The sequence below is a fragment of the Capronia coronata genome, assembly GCF_000585585.1.
Source record: "Capronia coronata CBS 617.96 chromosome Unknown acBCG-supercont1.8, whole genome shotgun sequence".
Taxonomy (NCBI): Eukaryota; Fungi; Ascomycota; class Eurotiomycetes; order Chaetothyriales; family Herpotrichiellaceae; genus Capronia; species Capronia coronata.
This window is the reverse complement of record NW_006912900.1, coordinates 894236-916342: the sequence shown is the minus strand read 5'-3', so window position 1 is coordinate 916342 and position 22107 is coordinate 894236. Positions and strand designations below refer to the sequence as shown.

The 22107-nt window shown below is 51.8% G+C and overlaps 9 protein-coding genes across 9 annotated transcripts; 6 read left to right on the top strand and 3 right to left on the bottom strand.

The window, feature by feature from the left end:
• Positions 1 to 1596: 1596 nt before the first annotated feature.
• Positions 1597 to 2494, bottom strand: A1O1_08573 (uncharacterized protein; the record flags this gene model as incomplete). Its single annotated transcript, XM_007729432.1, has 3 exons — positions 1597 to 1834; positions 1891 to 2318; positions 2375 to 2494. 3 exons carry the CDS (start codon positions 2492 to 2494, stop codon positions 1597 to 1599), a joined length of 786 nt encoding a protein of 261 aa, XP_007727622.1.
• A 2460-nt stretch (positions 2495 to 4954) lies between these two features.
• On the top strand, positions 4955 to 7408 carry A1O1_08572 (uncharacterized protein; the record flags this gene model as incomplete). The annotated part of the gene is made up of 3 exons (XM_007729431.1): positions 4955 to 5341; positions 5401 to 6483; positions 6539 to 7408. The coding sequence occupies 3 exons, from the start codon at positions 4955 to 4957 to the stop codon at positions 7406 to 7408; spliced, it is 2340 nt and encodes a 779-aa protein (XP_007727621.1).
• Positions 7409 to 8670: 1262 nt separating this feature from the next.
• A1O1_08571 (uncharacterized protein) lies at positions 8671 to 9591 on the bottom strand (the record flags this gene model as incomplete). Its single annotated transcript, XM_007729430.1, has 2 exons — positions 8671 to 8842; positions 9245 to 9591. The coding sequence occupies 2 exons, from the start codon at positions 9589 to 9591 to the stop codon at positions 8671 to 8673; spliced, it is 519 nt and encodes a 172-aa protein (XP_007727620.1).
• A 1557-nt stretch (positions 9592 to 11148) lies between these two features.
• Positions 11149 to 11982, top strand: A1O1_08570 (enoyl-CoA hydratase; the record flags this gene model as incomplete). The annotated part of the gene is made up of 1 exon (XM_007729429.1): positions 11149 to 11982. The coding sequence occupies one exon, from the start codon at positions 11149 to 11151 to the stop codon at positions 11980 to 11982; it is 834 nt and encodes a 277-aa protein (XP_007727619.1).
• A 1039-nt stretch (positions 11983 to 13021) lies between these two features.
• Positions 13022 to 13891, top strand: A1O1_08569 (uncharacterized protein; the record flags this gene model as incomplete). Its single annotated transcript, XM_007729428.1, has 1 exon — positions 13022 to 13891. The coding sequence occupies one exon, from the start codon at positions 13022 to 13024 to the stop codon at positions 13889 to 13891; it is 870 nt and encodes a 289-aa protein (XP_007727618.1).
• Positions 13892 to 15554: 1663 nt separating this feature from the next.
• On the top strand, positions 15555 to 15893 carry A1O1_08568 (uncharacterized protein; the record flags this gene model as incomplete). The annotated part of the gene is made up of 2 exons (XM_007729427.1): positions 15555 to 15797; positions 15855 to 15893. The coding sequence occupies 2 exons, from the start codon at positions 15555 to 15557 to the stop codon at positions 15891 to 15893; spliced, it is 282 nt and encodes a 93-aa protein (XP_007727617.1).
• Positions 15894 to 17579: 1686 nt separating this feature from the next.
• On the top strand, positions 17580 to 18164 carry A1O1_08567 (uncharacterized protein; the record flags this gene model as incomplete). Its single annotated transcript, XM_007729426.1, has 1 exon — positions 17580 to 18164. The coding sequence occupies one exon, from the start codon at positions 17580 to 17582 to the stop codon at positions 18162 to 18164; it is 585 nt and encodes a 194-aa protein (XP_007727616.1).
• Positions 18165 to 18528: 364 nt separating this feature from the next.
• On the bottom strand, positions 18529 to 19592 carry A1O1_08566 (1-(5-phosphoribosyl)-5-[(5-phosphoribosylamino)methylideneamino] imidazole-4-carboxamide isomerase; the record flags this gene model as incomplete). Its single annotated transcript, XM_007729425.1, has 3 exons — positions 18529 to 18821; positions 18934 to 19120; positions 19293 to 19592. The coding sequence occupies 3 exons, from the start codon at positions 19590 to 19592 to the stop codon at positions 18529 to 18531; spliced, it is 780 nt and encodes a 259-aa protein (XP_007727615.1).
• A 1164-nt stretch (positions 19593 to 20756) lies between these two features.
• On the top strand, positions 20757 to 21916 carry A1O1_08565 (alcohol dehydrogenase; the record flags this gene model as incomplete). The annotated part of the gene is made up of 3 exons (XM_007729424.1): positions 20757 to 20798; positions 20907 to 21220; positions 21328 to 21916. 3 exons carry the CDS (start codon positions 20757 to 20759, stop codon positions 21914 to 21916), a joined length of 945 nt encoding a protein of 314 aa, XP_007727614.1.
• Positions 21917 to 22107: the final 191 nt, after the last annotated feature.

Sequence of the window (22107 nt, the reverse complement as noted above, 5' to 3'; positions counted from 1 at the left end):
ATTGCAACCTGTCGTTAGATCCTTGCAGCGGTCTGCGCTGTCCCGCCGTCTGGTTAGCTGTCTAGCAGTGGTCGGTTCTGCAAGCGAAGATACGCAACGGTCACAAGACGGCTGGAAAAGCGACCGTGATCAGATGGACAAGGGCGCTGTTCCGCAATCAAAACTCCTGCTCCATATTAGTACTGTGTAATGTCCAGCCTTGACTCCGTTTTCATGCTTCGCCAAATCATGCAAGGATAGCCCCTGCAACAGGATGTTGAAAGCTGAAGAATAAGAGGCACGATAAGCAATGCCATCCGGAACCGACGACGAAAATCTGGGGGCTGGATATCAGCATGCAGCCGTACTGATAGGGTGGCCGGGCGTCCTTGACGTGATACAGCAAGATAGACTTTTAGAGTAGGCTGGAGAGTGTCTTCATGCAGTCCAGGTATGAAAGCAGCAGCAGCAGCACTGACGTTAACAGATGATACGGTTCCCAAAATGCGTTGCTGTCAAGATGTCCGGATCCAATCTCAGCTTGTCATCGGCTGACAAAAGAGCCCCGGCCCTACTACTTAGTAAGTCAGAAAACCAAGTTTTTTGTTGGAACGAGCCTGCGACCAATTCCCGAACATCCCGATTGCGTCTTTCATGGTGTCTTGCTTGGGTTGTATCAACAATAGGCATTTTCATAGTATGTATGTAATTCATGCTGGGCGGTGTTTGATCGACGAGACGAACTCGATAGTCGATGAAACAGTTGACGCCGGTCTCTATCCAAAACCTGATTCTGCTTGGGGGTTTGTTTCGAAAGTGTCCAGCGGCCCTGGCGAATCTCGTCGATCCAATGGTGTCATGATTGATACCTTTGCTCCTTCGACTCTGCCATGGTCGGAGAGTCGGCGGATCAGAGGCAAACTCATACCTAGATACTGTTGTTTCGTGGGTATTGTTCGCTTTGACTGAATCCATGTCCACTTTCGCCGGTAAAATTGCCCGGGTCCCAACCAATCCAGGTCTCCTCCCTCCTCCCATGCCGCTCCTTTTCTAAAATATACGTCTAGATATGTACCACGGAATCGTGTTTCGTCCGTTGGATCATTGCATTGCCCCGACGATGATCCTTCTGTCGCGCCTTGTATCGTAGTAGCGCAGGATCAGTCCAGGGCAAGCACTACTGAAGCTGGGAACAATCCTGGTCGGCAAAGGACATGATACTCTGGCCCCAAGGTCTGCTTCAAGGACGGCAGACATGGAAGCTACAGGCGGCCCCTGTCATTGTCATAGAATCCCAGGAGGAGGCTCTGTCAACATTTCTCTGACGTATGTTTTCGAGTGCTTTCGGTGTGGACTGTTTGAGAACCCTGTGGTTGGTCCTTGGGGCGTTCGAAGCCACAATGGGTTTGGTCATGTCCAAAGAAGGGTCAATCGTCGAGATTTGACTGTTCCTTCACCAGTTGGCCCTTCAGTCACAATCCATCCCAGCGCGTCCCTGATGTGGACAAGCATATATTCTTCAGATGCTATTGAAGATAGTTCGTTAAATGTCGTAGGTGTCCAAATGTCGAATAAGATCGTATGTTGTGTGGTGTTATATGGGGGAGTAAATGTCGATCATTTGGAAATCACATCCATGTTAAGGGTAGGATTGTAGAAGGTGACGTTCGAAGTGGCACTGAGCGCTTCCGAACCAAAGGCCATGTAGCCAAGGTAATCATTCACAGTCGGACCTCCCAAGCCGGTCAGGCCTTGAAGTAATGGTCCAACGTCGGCGACAAAGTTCTGGACTGTACCATCGGCAACCCAAGTCAAGACGCTTTGACCCAGGCCGTTCTCACCAAAGTAGAGGGAACTGGAAGGGAGTCAGCTTGTGCGACCCATATTGCGGGGCTAGAGGGGTGGTCATACAACGTGGTGCCATTGACATCTTGCGTGGCCACGGCGCCTTGCTTCAGTCCAATGGGCTGTGTGGCGGCACCAAAAGCGCCCAGCCAGATCATGACTTCGTATTTGGCATCCACGGTGCTTGTGGCATTGGTCGGGTCGGGGTCCAAAAACATATCAATGGCCACGTTGGAGTTCAGGTCGTCAGCTGAAAGGTCCGCTACATTGGTGGTGGACGGTTTCTCGTCCCCCACTCCGTAGGCCCAGTCGGCTTGGAAATCGATGCGTGCAACGTTCTGGATTTGAATGGGAAAGACATGCTTGGTGTCCAATTTGATGTTGGGGAAAGCATGAACTGGCTGAGTTTCCGGGCCAGGCGGGAACGCCCATGTGATAGACCATGCCGGGGCGGTGGTGTTTGTTGGATATGTGCCATTGTCGAACGTCGTGACCTAAACATTCCGTCAGCGGGAGACCTTCCTCCGTCTCAGAGGGGTGATCAACTCACATTCATACACAGAGCACCAGGGCCGGTATAATCTTCAGTAATACCCCATTGATTGGGATTCACTAGAATGACGAGGTCAGCCTTTGGAAATGGTGGAACATGATTGGGGGAGATGATCATGGGCGGGAAAACAACTTCGCTAGAGCAGGTGGCAGCCGGGGCCGGAAAGCAACGGCCCAAGCTCGAGCAGCAACATGCAGCTGCATCAGCACCAGCACAACATCCTTGCGTCGGATCCACGTCGCGGCGCGGCCAATCCGAACCGGTCATAGTCCCAGGTACAGGGGAAAACCTTAACAACTCAATGTTGTCAAGGATGCCATGGGCACTGATTGCTCTCCGGGTGGCCACAGGAGACAAAAAGGCAGATCGTGATCCAGAAGTAACTCACGTGTATATTGTTGCCCGTCCGTATCAGGCGTGATACCAAAGGCCCTCTGGCAGTATGTGTTGGTTCTTATGGCCTTGGTAGTGGTCACAAAAGGTCGCGGTAAGCCGTGAGACTCTCGCCAGGCCTGTAGCCCCAGCAGAATGCCAATGGTTATTCCTATGGGCAGGACAAGAAACCCATAGCTGATGATTGATCTGGCGCCCATGACTGCGTGCTCAGGAGCAGAGTCGGGATATGCACGATTGTCCTAATCGAATGGAAAGCGAAGGATAAAGGAAAGTGCTGCAAAACAATTCGCAAAGAGGAAAAGCGATCGTGGAGAGCGACAACGTAGTCTTTGAAGACAAAGCGTGGCTGATAATCGAATTGTTGGAAGAAAAGACAAGCCGTCAAGGAGAGAGGAGATTCGAGAAATGAGAGACCCGGAGCGGGCGCGTGCCTCGTTCCTCGAGAAGGCCTGGCTGGGTTTTCGACGGGTGTCGGAAGCCAAGGGGCGCTGTGCTGTGCTGTTCTGTGGTGGTGTGGTGTGGTGTTCAAGTTGGAGGGAGGGTTGTGAGGCTGGTTGCCTCCGGAAGCATGATCTCAGTACGATCTCAGCAGATGACGGTGGCAAGGGCGGCAGTGTCGGTCGGGGGTTGGAGTTCGTCTTTGCACGAGCTGAAGGAGATTCTCTGGACCAACTTGTCATTGGATTGGGAGACTCGTGCAAAGTCTCAAACAACCGGCAAACTTCGCCAGATTGCTGACTCGGCGCCAGGGCCAGCAGGTGGAGGAGGGAAGAATGAGACAAGAAAAAGATGATGGGGAGCGCAGGCTGAGACTGCGCAAGTGGCGTCGGCTGCAGGCGACGATGGCTGAGAGGACGCGGCATTTGACAGCAACTTTAAGCCTTGAGAGGCAAGTTGTGGGCTAATCAGGCTCCAGTCCCAGGCACCTAGGACCACTTAGCACTGGTAATGGTGGTACAGATCGGTACTAGCATCACGCTTGTTTCTCCCATCTTCCTCCCTGGGGCTTCAGGAGGCTCCCCTTTTCCTCTCGTTATTCCCGCGCCTTGGGCCAACACCGTACTGCCCCGTGCTAAGCCTCGTGCTGTTCGCCGGGCCAAGATTGTACCTGGAACCCAGCGTGGCCGGTACGGAGCAGAACAGGTCCAATACCAACTGCGGCCGAATGCCCGGCGCCCAGATGCAGTGGACGCAGTGGACGCACCTTGCCGCCGGTATGGGCTTGTAACGTACTGTTACCCACCCTCTCTAATTTTACTCCCATCAATTCCACTCTCGCATCTCTCCATCTCTGCCTCCCCCAGCACCAGCTTTTTTTGCTTATCAGAAAACTCTGCCACTGGTCCGAACATCTCCCATCCATGTTACGTGGATTGTTTCGTCTCCATCCTGCCTTCCTCCCTCTTCCAGACCGCTACCTGGTTCGCTCCAACCTCCGGTCGTATGCCCACGGGACCAATCCCATCTCGCGTATCCGTAACTGTCTCTGCCAGCCCAGTGCATGGATCTGCCCGGCTGGCCACTGTGGCTACTGCGGTACTCGGGTGCGGTGTAGAGGGCGCTGGGAAGCCTCCTGGCCTGCCGGTCCCCAGCGTCATTGTTGCCAACCACTCGATCGCTGGTCAGTCAGTGGTGCCGGCCTGAAGAGGTATGGATATAGGGAGGTACTCGGGACGGTGGTACCTGGTATTCACGCAAAAACCCACTCTGCAACAATGCTATGACATGATAAGGTAGCACAGACAAACACCCGCCCGGAGCAAGGCCCATTCAAACTCTGACCTGTCCGCCTCTGTCCATCTTACCCGAACCGAATAATGCGAATCTTGTCACCTTTCACTCTCCTTGTGCAATTTGCCTCTCGATTCACCCTCGTTTTTTCTCTACCGAAGCGTCAACCCAGCTACTTTCTGGGGTACGGAACACCGAACGTCCTCTCCCTCTCTCAACACGCTCGTTTGCCTGGTCGTTCGCTTAGCTCTAAGGGGGAGAGAAGACTGTAATACGCACGGAACATCAACTCTCCAGACTTGATTGCTGCTCGGCGCGGAACATGAAACGCTTTGCCCGGTCTTGAAGCTAATTTCCTGATCTCCCGGACCTCAACCTGATCAAAACACCCAGCCCTTGCATGACCTCACAAATTCACAAACACACTCACTCACACCGCGACTCTTCAAGATGCCTCTCGTTCGCAAAAACAATGATCGGAAGAGACCAGAACTGCAATCACAGCAACAACTCCAGCCCATGACAGAGGGCAGAATGTCGGCCGCTTCGTCGACGACGTTGAATGAGAGTTCACCTGCCTATCTGGAAAAACCTCCTCATTCAGCGGTGCATCCTGTCTATGGTAGCTACAGAGAAAGCATACCGTTGACGGAATCCCGACGAGGTGCTCCCGACCTTCATTCTCGAACACTCTCAGATTTCATTGCCGATGAGAACCTGCAAGACAGTCCTCCTCTGCAGACTCCCAATGGAAGCTTCCCACCCTTTGCCCCCAGAACCATCTCTTCCTACTCGGAATCTGGAGCTAACTCCCCATATCCCACGTCAACACCATTCGTGAGTCCCGTCCCCATCCTGGCCGAGTGCGAAGAACAGACAGAGCTGACTACCAACAGAGAAGTCAAGAAACGTTAAGACCTCTTGTCCCCGACGCGCCGAGCACGTACCTGAGCAAGGATTGGGTCAGGGATGGATCAATCGCTCAATTGCATTCGAGGGACGACAAGGAAATCTTGACTGGCTACAAGAGACGATTATACTATTGGTTTGCGCCTTTACTAGCCGCACTTTCTATGGCACTGTACTGGCTGTACTTCGGTCTGCGCATCACCTTCGTCGTCTCGGCACAGCATCACTATGGCTCGTCTTTCCCCCTGGCCTGGGTCTTCATTGCGATCGAGATTACTGTCGCCGTTCCAATCCTCATGCAGACCTTCTGGTCAATGTTTGTCATGAAGAAGAGGAATCGGCCGAAGTTGCGGTTGATTGGCAACGATGTGCCCAAAGTCGACGTCTTCATTACCTGCTGTGGGGAGGACGACGATCTGATTCTGGACACTGTTCGTGCCGCTTGTGACCTGGACTACCCTGCCGATCGGTTTCGAGTCATTCTCTTGGACGACGGCAAGTCTGATGTGCTGAAATCTTCCCTCGAGGATATGCGAGAAACCTTCCCCAACGTCTTCTATATTCGTCGGCCCAAGTTTCCTGGAGTTCCTCACCACTTCAAAGCTGGGAACCTCAACTATGGTCTCGATGCAGTCCACGATCTGCCTGGCGGTGCTTCCGAGTTCATGGCTGCTTTGGATGCGGACATGATCCCTGAGCAGCATTGGTTGCGAGCTCTTATGCCTCACCTGCTGCTAGACCCCAAGGTTGCCCTTGCATGTCCGCCTCAGCTCTTCTACAATGTACCCAAAGATGATCCTCTTTGCCAAAGTCTCGACTTCTTCGTCAATGTTGCGGAACCAGTCAAGGATGCTTTGGGCGTCGCTTGGTGTACTGGATCGGGATACGTTGTTCGCAGAGCTGCTCTCGACCATATCGGCGGCTTTCCTTCTGGTTCGTTGGCCGAAGATGTGGCCACTTCGACGTTGATGCTCGGCAAAGGCTGGAAGACTGCATTCGTGCACGAGGCTCTTCAGTTTGGCACTGTTCCCGAGGACTACGGTGGTCATCTGAAACAACGAACAAGATGGGTAAGTGTTGAATCCCACAAAGTAACTTATTTTCGTGTTTCTGACATCCTTCTAGGCCATTGGCACCGTCGACACTGCCTTCAAGCTTCGGTTCTGCCTCTGGGGCGACAAGATCAAAGAGATGACCTTCGCACAACGAGCCTCGGGTTTCATCTACGCCTTCCTGAGTTTGTTCAACATCTTCTTGACACTGTCCATCTTCGCCATGCCAATCGTTTTGATCACCAACAAACCTCTCGTCGCTTACGCCACGGACGAACAACTTCGATGGCTGATTCGGGCTTGTTTCGCCGCCGTGATGTGCAACCGACTCTGCGAATTCATTCTCTTCATCCCTGCGGGCTATGCAACGGGCCAGAGGGGTAGTCGATCACAAATGTGGATGAGTCCGTACATTGCTATTACAATCATACGGTCCTTCCTTCTTCCCAAATGGCTGGGCGGACAAACTCAAGCCTTCAAAGCAACCGGTTCGCTGAAGTCATCCCTGAACGAGAGAGACCCCGCACGGCGCGCACCGATGTACCGACGTGTTTGGACTATCCTGGTCAACTACCTGGCCTGCTTCCATGTTGCATACGTCTACTTTGTCTTGGTGGCCGTCACTATGTCGACCTACCGTTGCTTCTTGCAGCATGGGACCCGAGCGAAGCTTGTGTGTCTGCTAACACATGCCTTCTGGCCACCTCTGACATGGATCATTGCCTGCTCCTCCTTCTGGATTCCTTTCACATACGCCGTGGATCCTCCTTCGATGCCTGATCGAGAAGAACTCTTGATCCGAGACCAGAAGACCGGAGTCGCCCATCCCAAGCCAGAGGCCAAGAAGATCGGGTTCCGAAGCCAAAGCGCCCTCTTCGAGCTGGAGTACTCTGTGACCACCGCTTTCACGACGTTGGTCTTCGTGGCGGCCTTCTTTTATTAAACTCAAAAATCGAAAAGCAAAGCAAAGAGCCCAAAAAATCAAGTGGGATTTCACGATTGAACGAGCACGTCACGGCTGTCTGATTCCGCACACATAAATTCCTTAGAGGCCACGGTGCTTGGTGTACATTACAACCCGGCCAGCAGATCCATTTATTGTCACCGTCCAAAACGATATCTTGTATATACTGGAGATCCTGTTTACGCGCGCACATGGTTGGAGGACGACCGGGACTGGCAACAACACACGTCGATATATATATTGCTGGAGTTAATCCCTCGCCTTTGAGGGATCTGGGAAGGGATGGAAGGACTTTGTCAAATACCGGATTGGGTTGGATTGCGAGTACATGGATACGAAGGGGAGTATACAGAGGCATTGCGGATACGGATGCGTGGATAATGGAAGTATGGCACCGGGTGAGACCCGAGCACCGTGACGCCGGCGGTTTGTGGTTGCTTGTATGCAGCAGAAACGATAAATGAGGCATCCATCAGGCAGCCAGGAGAGGAGACTCTTTATGTGTCAATACTATTTAAAATATATCAGATTAAAGTCACGATCCCTTGCGCTTTACTACATGACTCGCACTGGATATGGTGGATTATATATCAGATGGAAAGGTTACGGGTATGTGCGTCGATTCTGGTTGGCCGGCCTTAGTTTTGCGACTCGCGTCCCCGGGCGGCTGTTATTCAGTCAAGATAGATAACGTGCGTGCTTCAAGGGCTACAGGAGGCAGTGGGAGAGATTCTTGTAGCATGTGGCCGTTCAAGCCATCATTTTTCCAGATGGTGGTAGGATTTACGGTTACTTCTCTTTTCATCAATTGAAATGCTTTTGTGAGACACCTCCTGTGGTATCATACGGCTTCGGTGAATAGCAGAGGAGGTAGATATGGTAGATATACTTATGTATAATACAGTATAGACATGTCTGAGCGGAAACATGGCCGTTTTATAGTTTTGCTTGAACAGAAGCAGCAGCACCGCCCGGAATATTCGACACGAACGAGCCGTCTAGCTCTTCCCACTCGCGCAGAACCGTTTTTTTAGGCTGGATAAACGCACCTGTTGCTTTACTGTAGATTGAATATCAGTGGACAGACCGCGAGCGATATCTAAAAGGAACAGACACACACACACACACACACAGAGAGAGGGAGAGAGGGAGAGAGAGAGAGAGCAAGGCTTCGTCAGACGAAGGACGATCCTGCATGCTCGCAAGGGTTGTAGGGCTAGAAAGGGATCGGGAATTGACACTCACAACATAGCTCGGAATTCGGCGGTCTTGCTGTGCGTGCTGAGCGCCGCGAGATCCTTGTAACGTTCGAAAAGCAACACCTCGTTCGGCGCGTTGTTCTTCGTCGGTTGGATCATCACGCTGTAAGTTAGGGTTGTGGGTTCGTGGGATTCAACCCAGTCGCAGAATGTCCTAAGGAGCGGAACGAGAGTTAGTTAGTAGACAGAATGAAAGTGATTGAGGAAATTGGAGTTCAGAGGACTGGAAAAGTCACAGTCCGCAGAGAGTAGGCTAGCACAGCATAGGATATATATAGCCTCACAATATAGAGCAGGAAGCGATGATGGGATGGGGGTAGAGTAGAAAAGGGCTTGACTGTTTAGGGTCGTACACCAAATGGAATAGACGCCCAACAACGAGCCAAGGCCCTCGAAGAGAGAAAAGAGAGCAGCTCTGGATGTCGGGAAAGATGAAAGATGAAAGACGGTGAATGTAGGTAGGTAGGCAATTGTGCAGGGTCTCAACTTGGGCCAATGCAAGCTTGTACTGAACCACAGCATGTAGAGAGGTATAGTTAGCTAGTTAGTCACTCACCCAAGAACAGCAACCAGTTTCTCCCTCATCCCTTCTCCATCCTTACACACAAATCTCGCCAGCATGACGACTTTGGCCGGCCCGGTCTCGGGTTGGTCTTTGTCTTTCCGCGCTACGAATCCGGCGGTGGGATACCATGCTGTCACGTCGCGGGTGAAGAGCGCTTCCCCTTGGCCGACGGGGCTAAAATACTCTTTGTATTCGGGCGAGGCTTGGATGGCGGTCAGCGCGGACGGGCGCGTGAAGATCTCTATGCCGGCGATCAGGCTCGTCTGCTCAGCCTCTCCTGGAGGAACCTTGCCTAGCGGGGCACCTTTGCGCGTCGCCGGGGTGAAGAAGCATCGCATCGTGCAGTGCGTGGTTGGGCGGCGGAAGAAAGGGGCCAGAGATGAGAGGGAGTCGATGACCTGTATGGATATCGGTATCAGTCGGGGAATTTGATGACTCGTCTTATATTATATGGCTTGTGAGAGACGAAAGGACGGTGCGTGATTCGATTACAACGGACAACTTGATTATCTTGGTTCTTGCCGCCAGAAGGCTCCTTGGGTAGCTCGTCGAGATGCGAGACAAGCGCTGAGGACGAATGTCTCGGAAATAAATGGTAACGACAATGAGGTGAAGAGGTTGTGGCAGGAAAGCATTGGTGAGGACATTAGGAAAGGAGACACACCTTCTCTCTATCTTCTGCCCGGTTGGGACGGATCGTGATGAGCAACGCTATGTTCCTCTCCTCAGAAGCCATCCTGATGTCTATCTTGTCTTGACTGTCGTTAAGGACTCGCGGTTCGATGTGCTGTGCCTTGTCTTGGACGAGCTGTTATGTGTTGTGTTGTGTATTTTCACTCAGCCTCAGCTCCAACAATCCAACCAGGTTGCAGCCTTCACAAGGCTTTCCAGGCGAGGACTGAACCCTAATGATCGGATTGGAATGATATGATCGCATTCTATTACGAGAGGATTGCGTTGATGATTAGTGTGACCGGTACCCTACCAGCAAGGCCTTGAAGTCGGCTATTCTGCGGGCTGCGTGAGCCAAACCGGAGGCTTGACATTGCCTCGGCCCTGGGTCACGACGGATTGAATTTCCCGTCGAGTGCTTCAAGCGACTGCCCCTGTGGATTGGAAGGGTTGATCGACCATGAGTATCTTATCACATGTGAAATATTACTTCGCATGTAGATATATTTTGCAGGATTTGAACGAACACATGGCTGAGGTGACGGTATCTGTTTTCTCGAGAGTGGTTCGTCGAGACAGAAGGGCATTTGTGTACACTGGGGACGGTTCCAATTCGTCAGAGTTGTCCCGCGAGTTCAGGGACAAAGCCACAAGATACTGTGAGACCCTCCCGGTTTCCTCCAGGTCATCGTGGCTCCGTAGAGGAGGGGTTCATCATTAGGAGGAAGTGAATCGTGGTTAAGGGGGTAAAGGAGACGTTAGGGGATGCAGTGCAGTGATACAACTCCATCTAATCTTATCTGATGCCAAGCAAGCTATACCTCGGTTCAATGATAATGAAGTTTGAATCTCCGCACCCCGACCTCCCCGCTGCGCTGCGCTACTCGTCTCGTCGTATCCTCAGGCTTACTGATAATCATTGCATTGAGGATGACCCCCTGCGCCGGTAAGACCATTGTCCCGGGCTTGACTGCGAGATGTTGTTCTGCCGAGGGTCACCTCTAGATTTTTGTATACGCCTCTCCTAGCTGCGAAGTCTTACTTCCTGCAGAAAGCGACGCTTCCTCGAAACCCCCCTTACTCTTACTCTTTGTCCACACCAGCTTACTGCCACTTCAACTGTCACCGCAGGTCAGGGACAGCTTCTCACCCTGCAACATCCGACATCCCACGAGACCAATCGACCCCTTCTTCGCCCTATTCCGATCCTTCACTCCGCCGTCATGGCATCCCCCGAAGAAGCTGTGCTCTACCGCACCGAGGGCCGCATCGCCATCATCACACTGAACCAACCGAAGAAACTCAACGCCATGAACCAAGCCTACTACTACCGCATCTCGTGTCTCCTCCGCGACATCGCAGCGAACCCAGACATCAGCATCACCGTGCTCACTGGCACAGGCCGATTCTTCTCCGCGGGCGCCGACGTGACGACCACCCGCCCTGGCGTCGGGGCTGACATCAACGAACACCAGGCGCGGAACGACATTCTGCGCAGTTTCGTGGCCAACAACTTGGACATCACACGGTCGTTTTACACGCATCCCAAGATCCTGATAGCGGCATTGAACGGGCCGACGGTGGGCCTCTCCGCGGCGCTGCTGGGGTTCTGCGACTTCATCTATGCCACGCCACACACGTTCCTCCTGACGCCGTTCACCTCTCTGGGACTTGTCGCTGAAGGCGGCGCTTCGATCGGCCTCGTCCAGCGCTTGGGACTGTCGAAAGCGAACGAGGCCTTGATCATGTCGCGCAAGATCCCCTGTGACGAGCTGGTGGCTTGCGGGTTCGTGAACAAGGTGTTTTCCGGTAAAGATCAGAATGACAGCGATGGCTTCCTGAAGCAGGTGTTGGCCGAGGTGGATGATAAGCTGGGCGACCATTTGAATCAGGAGAGTCTGATCAAGATCAAGGAGTTGATTCGGAGGCCGTCGCTGGAGAGTCTGGAGGCTCAGGGCGTCAGGGAGGTCATGGAGGGCATGCAGCGCTTCATCAAGGGCGCGCCGCAGGAAGAGTTCCGAAAGATCGCCAGTGGTCAAAAGAAACATAAATTGTAACGCTGACGAGAATATGCATATGCTATGAAACGAAGAAAAGCACGTCGCTATTGTGTCTAATCACCTAAATGGCTTGCAAGCCTGCTTTCTGGGATCGCTTGACTTTCTTGGGCTTAGGGTTAATTAGCCCAAGTCGGATGTCCAGAGAGACTCCCATTGATGTTGCTGTAGGGTGACCTTGTTGCATTTCGGGGGCTGGTGGCCCTCCTGGAGTAGACCTTTGTCATCATCAACCACTGCACCATCAGTCACACGAGATTCAGAGGTTGTCGGTCCACCAACTTCTCCGAGGAGAAGCCCAGCTGAAAGTCAGACTTCCTAGATCCCTTGCTAGTACCTTGGGAAATTGCATCTCTCGTGTTGCAAACGTGCTTGTTGTTGATTCAATGGATATGATATGATATGAGTAAGACTTGTAGCGGCAAGAAAGTGAGATAGACAAGAGCGGCAGGGTGAGATGCTCAAAGAAGACTAGTTCTTCCAGGGTCTCGAATAAGCAGCCAGTGCGTCATGAGTTGTGATTAGGTCATTTCAAGCTAGGCCGTATCAAGATATTTTATGCGGGTATACTTCCGTTTTCGGATGAAACGACTTGCTCTTTGAAAAATGGATGCATCGCTGGTTTAAACATCTTCGTATCTTTCTCACCACCATCACTCACTGAAGGTCTGATGCGACAAGGCTCCTTGAGACGGAATCCATGATTCTCTCGCTCTTTTTGACTTTGTCGAATGGCATGAACAGCTCCCTGGTAAAACCCAATGCAACCACCTAGTAAGATGACGCTGCGTGTAACTCCTGCATTCGTCAGATTGTCTTGCTGTTATTGCATTTGACGAATGTGCATAGAAGATGTTGAAAGCAATAAATGTGTATATATATTGCAGGATGCATCTGGCTGGTAAAGTATCAATCCTCTCATCTATCAAGCTCACTCAATTTCTCCGGTTCAATAACAGGAATATTTTCGGCCGCAAAACACTCCAGCCAGCCTCGACCAGCCCAGCCCATCTCCGACATAACCGGCCCCTTTCTCAATATGTATATCACTCTGCCCAACGATATCAAAGTCTACTACAGGGAAGACGGGTCCCCGACCAGTCCAACCATCCTTCTCCTTCATGGCTTCCCTTCGTCGTCAAACCAGTTCCGCAAACTGATGCCCATTCTCGCTGCCAAATATCACGTCGTCGCACCGGACTTACCAGGCTTCGGCTTCACCGAGATCCCAGAGGAATTGGACTTCAAATACACCTTTGCCAACGTCGCTTCCACCATCGGCTCTTTTCTGGATGCGCTCCAAATCAAGAACTTCGTGGTATATGTCTTTGACTACGGCGCGCCCACTGGTTTCCGTCTGGCCTTGGAACGTCCTGAAGCCGTCACAGCCATTGTGTCGCAGAATGGTAATGCTTACGACGAAGGACTCGCCCCGTTCTGGGATCCATTGCGCAAACTCTGGGCTGCGGCCGACGGTTCGGAGGAGGAGAAGCAGATTCGGGCGACAGTGCAGAATGCAATCCTTACCTTTGAGGCTACCAAAGCACAGTATCTGGTCGGCGAACTCGATGCCGACAAGATCGACGACCCAGCGTCATATCACCTCGATTGGGCCTTGATGTCTCGGCCAGGAAACAAAGAGATCCAGCTCGACCTGTTCAAGGACTATGTGAGCAATGTCGTCCTCTACCCGCAGTTTCAGGAGTATCTACGCAAGAGTCAGGTTCCCGTGTTGGCGGTCTGGGGAAAGAATGATTTAATCTTCGCGGCGCCGGGTGCAGAAGCATTCAAGAGGGATGTGAAGGATGTCAAAGTCGTCTTGTTGGATGGTGGCCACTTCTCCTCTGAGAGCCATGCAGCCGAAATCGGTGACTTGATGTTGGGGTTCTTGGAGGACCGCAAAATATAATTCGGCAAAGGCTATGCTTTGTATAACCCTTGCCTGAAGTTCCAAACTGTTCCTGCTTAGTATCGTGCTCGTCCGCTACATCTGCAGCCCTGCCAGTCTCATCGAGAATCAGATTATTTTTCGTCCGATCTCCTACCATTCCTTGTCTTTTGTTCCGACATCTTGGGTGTCATGCTGACACAACGACGGCGATCAGCCTGCTTGAGCAAGACACAACATCCGCGTTGGCGCCATTGGTATCGGGTCGACAGAAACTCTCAGGCAGGAGGAGAGCAGGGGATCGAATGAAAAGGGAGACCACCACTAACATGGACGGCCTGCAAGAAAAAGGATTTCATCATAGCAGAGGCTGGCAGCTGAACTTGGACGGAAATCGAGTCGCAGCAATGAGAATTGCGAGACGGTTGCTTGGTTGAGTCCGACGATTACCTTCTCAGAGCGACGACACATAAGATCAAAGGTGGTCAGAGGACATCTGGCGTGATTTCTGAGCTGTAGAATGAGTTGTTGTTGAGCCTCAGGCTTGAGCATCACGCTGCTCACTGCAGTTGCTGCCCAATGGCCACCTCGAAATCGAGACAGGTCATCCAATGGTAACTATGACGCGGCTTCTTCTGAATACCACGCAGGCAACGTGCAGCAAGTGACGGAAAGGTGCATCGTGTCCCGTATCTCGTTCGTCTCACCCGAACCTTGTATGAGCCCCGTGCAACGAGGATCCAAAGGGTCGAATGAGGATAGAAGATGGCATAGTCACGGCCCAGAAAAGTGGGCATGAAGCTGGCCAGGCGTCAGCCCTCATCATCATCAAACAACGACTGCATCGCAACCCGAGGCTGTTGTCGATAGACGTCATGGGAATGTGAGATTGCCGTACTTGTTGGTGGATACAATTGCTCGTACTAGTAGTAAAGTACTAGGCGTAGTATAGTACCTGGGCAAATTCTGAGATGGAACAAAAAAGGCCCCTCTAGTATTACTAGTATTGTACTGAGTAAGATTGTGTGGCCGGAAGAAAGACCCATCGTGGGAGGCGTTGGTCGTGTGGCAAGCCGACAGCCAGTCAGAGCAATGATCTCTGGCTCAGCCACAAGCCCCCTGCATGCAGAATGGATCCAGCTGAACAAAAGTGCACCCTATGATTGGTCTGATGGTGTCATCTGTGGCGGTCCGGGGTTAAGGAGATCTCTGGTTCCCTACGTCACTCCCATCTTCACCCAACTTCATTCCTTTCTCTGCTTTACCTTTGTGTCACCAGGGCAGCAGACGTCATCTGCTCGGGCAATCAAGGGTATCGCAGGCAAATGACAGGCTCATACTGAAGCTGAGGACGGAAGAAGTGGGGGGTAACAACTGCACAAGGGTCAATGCCATCGCGGGGCAATTGAGGTAGTAGTAGTAGAGCAGTAGTAGTAGGAGTAAGTGCTGTTTGCATTCACGGCAGGTGCGCAGGGGGAAAGTTGGTGAAGTCACCAGGTCACCTTCCGCGTTGTCACTCCTGCAGTGAAGGTTTGGCAACTGCACCACTATAAGTATCTGCCTTTTCCTCCTCTCTTCCTCCTACCTTTTCTCTCATCACCCACAAACTATCAATTCAATCCCAATCCTGCAAGACTCTTCTCAACTTCCAAACCAAAACAAAATCAATCAATCAACTTCCACAATGGATTCCGTCAAGAACGCTGCCAAGTACGTTGCTGCCCATCCATCTCGACAATTCCCTGTCATCGTTAATACTGACTCGAATTCTTCAAGCTTCGTCGGTGACAAGGTCAACGAGGCTACCTCAGGTGCTTCCAAGGAGGCCAACAAGAACGTCGCCAAGGACTCTGATGCGTCTCTCGGTACCCGTGCCTCTGCTGCAAAGGATGCTGCCGGTGATAAGATTGATGAGAGCAAGAACTCTGTATGTTGAATCTGCTTGCAACATGTTACTTTCCGTCCATACTAACAACTCATTCAGGCTTCCGCTGAGGGCAACAAGCAGAAGGCTACTCACTAAGCGCCTTCCTCCATCCGCACCACCTATGATACCTCTTTGCAACAACTCCTAAAAATGTTTCCCAAACTGGGTGGATGAGGTCAAATCATTCATGACCATGGCAAAATACCGCGGGCATATGCTGCGGGTTTCATGAATCCCTGATGAATGTATCTCTTATGACATGCTCTGAAGAGCAAATGGCACCAAAATAGGTAGCTAGATCAATATGATATCCTGACAAAACCAAACTTTCTACAATTGTGGTGTTTTGTTTCTGTTTGAAAATGCATATAAAATAGTCTACTTGTCCATCGGTGATGTATCCTACGACTCTTGAGACACTTTTCTGTTCTTATGGTAGATATATGTATCAAATGGCTAGGATTTGGGTAAATATTGTACAAGCAAAAGTATGAGAGATTGATTGCCAGTTTTCCACCTAACATGTCTGCTCAAAGTTGAGAACGATTATGGTTGACAATCTGCACTTTGCCATTTCCAAGTCCAAAGGAAATGTATAGAGGCGTGGCAAAGGATATCTACTCTGGAGAACATGGGTCTGGAGATACAGTGGCACGTGTTTGAAGTGAATGTCGAGGTGAGGATGAGTTGAAGTGCATACTCGTCGAGGTGAACATGGCATATTCACTGCAAACGAAGCCTTCTTGCGCGCGTTTGTTATTGTCGCAGACACAACTCTCACACTACATTCTCCGTACCCAACATCCCTCTTCCCTCTCGAGCAAACCATCAAGCCAGACCAAGTTGCGCGGCATCTCCAGGACTCACAATTTCACCTATCTGCCTACCACATACCTCCGCGCCAGAGATGAAGGGCGACACCAACAGAGGCGCCAGGCCCGGCTCCAGCCCACCAGGATACACACAGACCAGAAGACGGTCAACCGGTATCTCAGACATGCTCGCAACGCCGTCCCCAACCCACCTCGAGGCCTCCTTCTCAGCAGAGTCACCTCCCTCAGCCTTGCCAGCGTACTATCAAGGCCTACCTGACGGGTTCTTCGGCAATGAGAACCAGAACCAAACCTATGGTACTGGCCGTGTGGTCCGAGGCGGAGAAGACTGGTCAGACGAAGACCGGACCCCAGATCGATACCGACAATACCCAAGCAAGCGTACCAAGAGAGAGTCTTCACAAGTGGATACCCATTCGGACACGGACAGCGATGCCAAAATGAGCAAGATCACAGCTCAGAAACTGAATCTCGACACCGACTGCAACACCGACGGCGACTTTGTGGTCTAGAAGCGCCAGAGGGTCGTTCGGAGAGCAGTCATGCCGCAGACCATGGCGTTCCATTGGGACTGGTGGATTGCACGGCTTGCGACGGATGTGAGAAACGTAAGTCACAAGAAAGAGAAAACCACACTTGAACACAACACACACGCATACACACAAAGCCAGAGATGCCGAGAAGGAAGAGGCACAACAGTCTGCGCTCGCCGCCGAGGCTTGCTGTGACCCTGCATTACCTGTAACATATGTCTTGAGTTTTCATTCTTTTTTTTGCTTTTTGTCATTCTTCTCCACTGGAATCTCATCAAACGGGAAAGGAACCTCACTGACTTTGCAACCCTGGCGGGTGGATGTAGATCCAACTCAAGAGGCTATTGGCAAACATGATTTTGTGGAGAGGGGAGAACGATATTCCACCAATTCCGACCTGTCGTGTACCCATCGTCATGCCGCCGGCCCCTGTCGACAGAAGTGGCGAGACTGAAGAGGATGACACACGATCTGACAACGATGAGAATGCCGACAACCCCAATAACGACAGAGATGACGATGAGCGCCTTCGACAAGCATTCCCGTCGCAGCTTGACCTGCCCCGTCCCGACGCATTTTCCGCTGCCACCGCACTGCGCAATCACGACGGCTCGTTCGCCTCGGGGACTGGTTGGGATCTGCTTCTCCAGCGCATCCAGCTGGCGAGCAGAGCAATGCGCGAGAATCGCCGTTGGAAGATGCGAGGACTCAAGAGCGCGGCAGGCTGGTGCAAGTGGCAGCACAAACAGTGCGTCGCAGTCGATGGTGAATTCATCACCGATCTGGAAGGCGGATATCGACTGAAGAGGACCCTCAAAGACAACGAAGATACGGGCGGGAATGAGACCAGCATTGGAAATGGAACTCGAACTCGAACTGGAGAAGGGTCGCGGGTCTGGAACATCAACTTGGGGTACAGGAGAGAGGGGGACGTCGCTGGTGAGGATGCGATGGATTGGTCTAACGGCGATATCGATACCGACACCACTGGTATTGAATAGACTGGACTCAGCAGATCCTTCCGAAGCACCACTTCGTGACCCCGAAAACCGGGGCTGAGATGGGGGTTATGCCTTGGATTTATGGCAACAGAACCCAGATAAGCATTCTTGGAGCAGTAGACCGAGAATGCATTGGACAAGATGGGGAGTGACAAGAAACAACCAACCCACATAGGCTTGGCCGGACATGACAGATCTGGAACGAAGACAACGACATTGGAAATGACTTGAGTCCTCAAAAGGATGCAATCATGATGCAGCATTGGCATGATTCCGGCGGGACAGTCTTCGAACTTTGCTGGATATGACAGATTTGGAAGGAAGACAAGAACAACTGAATGAATGAGTGACTCAGATAGTGCAATCATGATGATGCATTGACCTGATTCCAACGGACACAGTCGTCGAACTTTGCTCCGTTGCCGCCAAAGATGTCCAGCGCGCTGCCGATCGTCAGGTCAACTTTGCCATTGCTGCATTTCTTGACAAGGTCCAGATCCTCGACGGTACGTGCGCCGCCGGCGTACGTTACAGGGATGGAACACCATTCGGCCAACATGGTGACCAGCTCGGTGTCGATGCCTTGCTGTAGACCTTCGTTGTCTGCGGCATGAATCAGGAATTCAGAGCAATAAGGCTCTAGCATTATGATGCTTTCTGTGCGGGTTGGTCAGCACCATGTGCTAGGGATAGAGTATTCCGATCAACAAGACCCAAGCTCTTTGGATTGTCCTCATATGAGGGTTGGAAAGGAGTAGTGTTCCGTTACCTTTTGTGATCTCCATTTCAGTGATGGTCTGCCATTTGTTCATGGCGACGAACCAGGTGTCGTCTTTCCTGCGACAGCTCAAGTCGATGACGAGTTTGCTCTTGTCATTGCCCAGCGATGCCAGCACGGATTGTAATCTTTCTAAGGAGAACTGGCCGTTGGGGAAAAGAAAAGATGTGATAATGACCTACTGCTTGATTCACTCAGCAAAAGGAAGCACTCGATTGAGACGAACAGTCAAATAAATGGCATCGGGGCCGGACGCAGAAGATGTCATGGAGCGAGGAGAAACCCGGTGACAGGAAACAGAAGAGACATTGTTTGATAATGCCTTTGATGGTTTGCCGGAGTTCACTCACCCTTTCGGCGCCCGCTTCAATCCATTCCTTCGCATTGGCATTGGTGATCCCACCTCCTACCTGAAGATGGCCAGGCCAGGCCGCCAATGCCGCTTTGGCTGCCTCCTCATTACCCGGCCCCAGCATGATGACATGTGCTCCAAGGAGGCTGGCATCGCGGTAAAGCTTTGCAAAGTACTCGGCTGGATGTTTGGAGACATAATTTATCTTGAGGTCCGATTCTTTCGTGCTCAGCGTGCCTCCGACGATCTGCTTGACCTGGCCCGCGTGCAGGTCGATACAGGGTCGGAAGCGGGTCATGGCGGCGCAAGAGATGCTCTGGCCGCCGCTGCTCGTATCATGCGACAAGTGCGATCTGAATGTTACTGCGTTTTGAGACTTCCAGTATCTGGTGTCAAATGGTGTATCTGACGTGTAGAACGAAGAGACGGGAGGGCTCCTCGTAAGTAATCAATTGATTCCTTCTTTTAGGTCGGAATTGCTTTCCCCGTGGACAATTTTCGTTCGAGTTCCGGGCTGCGTTGACTCTTGAGGAATTCTAGTTCTTGGCATTTCAAACCAGGCGCTTATACTACTCGATACTACAAAGTACTCCTCCGTAGTAATAGTATGCGCACCACTACTACGGAGCAGTACTAAGTAGGCTAATGTAGTACTTAGGTAAGCAATTCGGCAGGTCACAAGGGGCAGGGCTGGCGGGAAAAGGGGCCATAAAACTGATGAAATTAGACAGTCGGAGCTACTGAAAATCGTCTTTCCCTCAGGCGACGAGGACAAGGCAAGTCCAGACACTGCACTATCACCGGTCTAGCATGTATATCATGCCGATAACCTACTTTTGGAAAGATGTTGTGTGACAGAACGGACCGGCTCACCGGCGGTTGGGACAGAGTGACCAATGCTCACATCGATTAACTTGACATTTAGCAGAGCATACGCACGCCGGTTCCGGGGCTGCAGTTGGTCTTGGAAGCATTACTGTACGGCCACCTGATACCGGGCACCCCAAAACATCAAGCCATTGAAGAAGGTTCGATCATGTCCGTTACCGGCCCTGACAGCACGCAAGTCTCATGGGTTGTGGCATTGAAGGACAAACTAGACATGACCAACTTGAGCGCCCTCCCTACGTGAGAAGAGCTCGTCGGCGCTCCAGACAGCGCAGCTGCAGTGACTATGTACCCTAGGTAAGGAGACTTAAGACGGCATGCAATCCTGAATCGGCCTACGTCCGGGCCGGTTTGTGTGAAGTCCGGAGTCCGGCTGGGATCCAACAACCAAGACGCTCCTGTCCAATACAATAAGTATATTAGAGGTCATCCAGCTTGATTCCTCTCATCCGAACAACGCTTTGGTCTGGTATCTTTTCGACATCGGCAGAGTTTCCTTGAAATCAGTCATCCGGGCTATATCCTCCACCGCCAACCTACGAAGCGGCGTAGGTATATTGAGGCAAATATCGCCATGTCAACCTTGACTCTCAATGATGGAGCTTCGATCCCATTGGTATGCCTTTCCTTTGCTTCAGTCTCTTTGACGAAATCTTCGCCCCTTTCATTCCATTTCCATTTCGGATGAAAGCTTACTGATGTGATTGTCTTTTGTTCCATCCAGCTGGCGTACGGAACCGGTACGACTCTGTTGAAGAACAAACGCAGCCGTGCTACTGGCGGCGATCCGATGGCCCTCGATCGTACGGTAATTGAGCACATCAAGACCGCCATTCGACTCGGCTATCGTCATCTTGACACGGCCGAGATGTACCAGACCGAGCCCGAGACGCGGGTCGCGATCAACGAAAGCATCGCCGAGGGCATTGTGAAACGGGAGGACCTGTTCGTGACCACCAAAATCTCCAGCAATTTCACCCAGGTCCAAAATGCCATCGACGCTAGCCTGAAGAACCTCGGGCTGGCTTACGTCGACTTGTATGTTACTGCTCGATAACCAACCTGCCCCCTATCCCGAACTCCTTGCATCGATTTGCTATTCATGGAGCGCGCTAATCCTTTTTTCTTTCTTTCTCCCTCTCAAGGTATCTACTCCACTCCCCATATTGGACAGACTCGGATGCCGACCTCCAACGCGCCTGGAAAGACATGGAGGCCGTCAAGGAAAGTGGCAAAGCACGATCCATCGGCGTCTCCAACTATTCGCAAACACATCTTTCGGCCACGCTCGCGACAGCTCGCATCCCCCCTAGTATCAATCAAATCGAGTTTCACCCTTATATGCGCCAAGGCGACGTGGTGCCAGTGGCGTTCTCGCACAGTCATAGCAACATCGCCACTTCGGCCTATGGTGCTCTGGCGCCTGTCACCAGGAACATCCCGGGTCCGCTAGACCAGACGCTGGAGTCTCTAGCCAAGAAGTACGGCGTGAGTACCGGACTGATCTGTCTACGATGGTGCATTGATCAGGACATCGTAGTCATCACAACGAGTGAGAAGGAAACGCGCATGAAGGAGTATCTGACGGTGTTTGATTTCAAATTGACCGACGGAGAGGTGCAGGAGATCTCGGACAGGGGAACGGAATCCGTGGGAGGCAAAGAATTGGTGCCACGAGTGATACGTTATTATAGGAGCCTGAAGGAGAAAGATGCCGGTGGGAAAGCACAGTAACAAGGCACCATGTTGAGTACAGAATAGCTTGGCCTCTCAGTCCAGTCTTTCATGGGTTACGGGAGAGCGAACGATCATCTATTCTGGCCTGTCCTTCGTTAAGCTTGCCAGTGAGATCTTGATGGTTCTCAATATAAAAGGAAACACCTAAAACGCACTGATGGCGGGTGGTTTCTACCCATAATCGATAT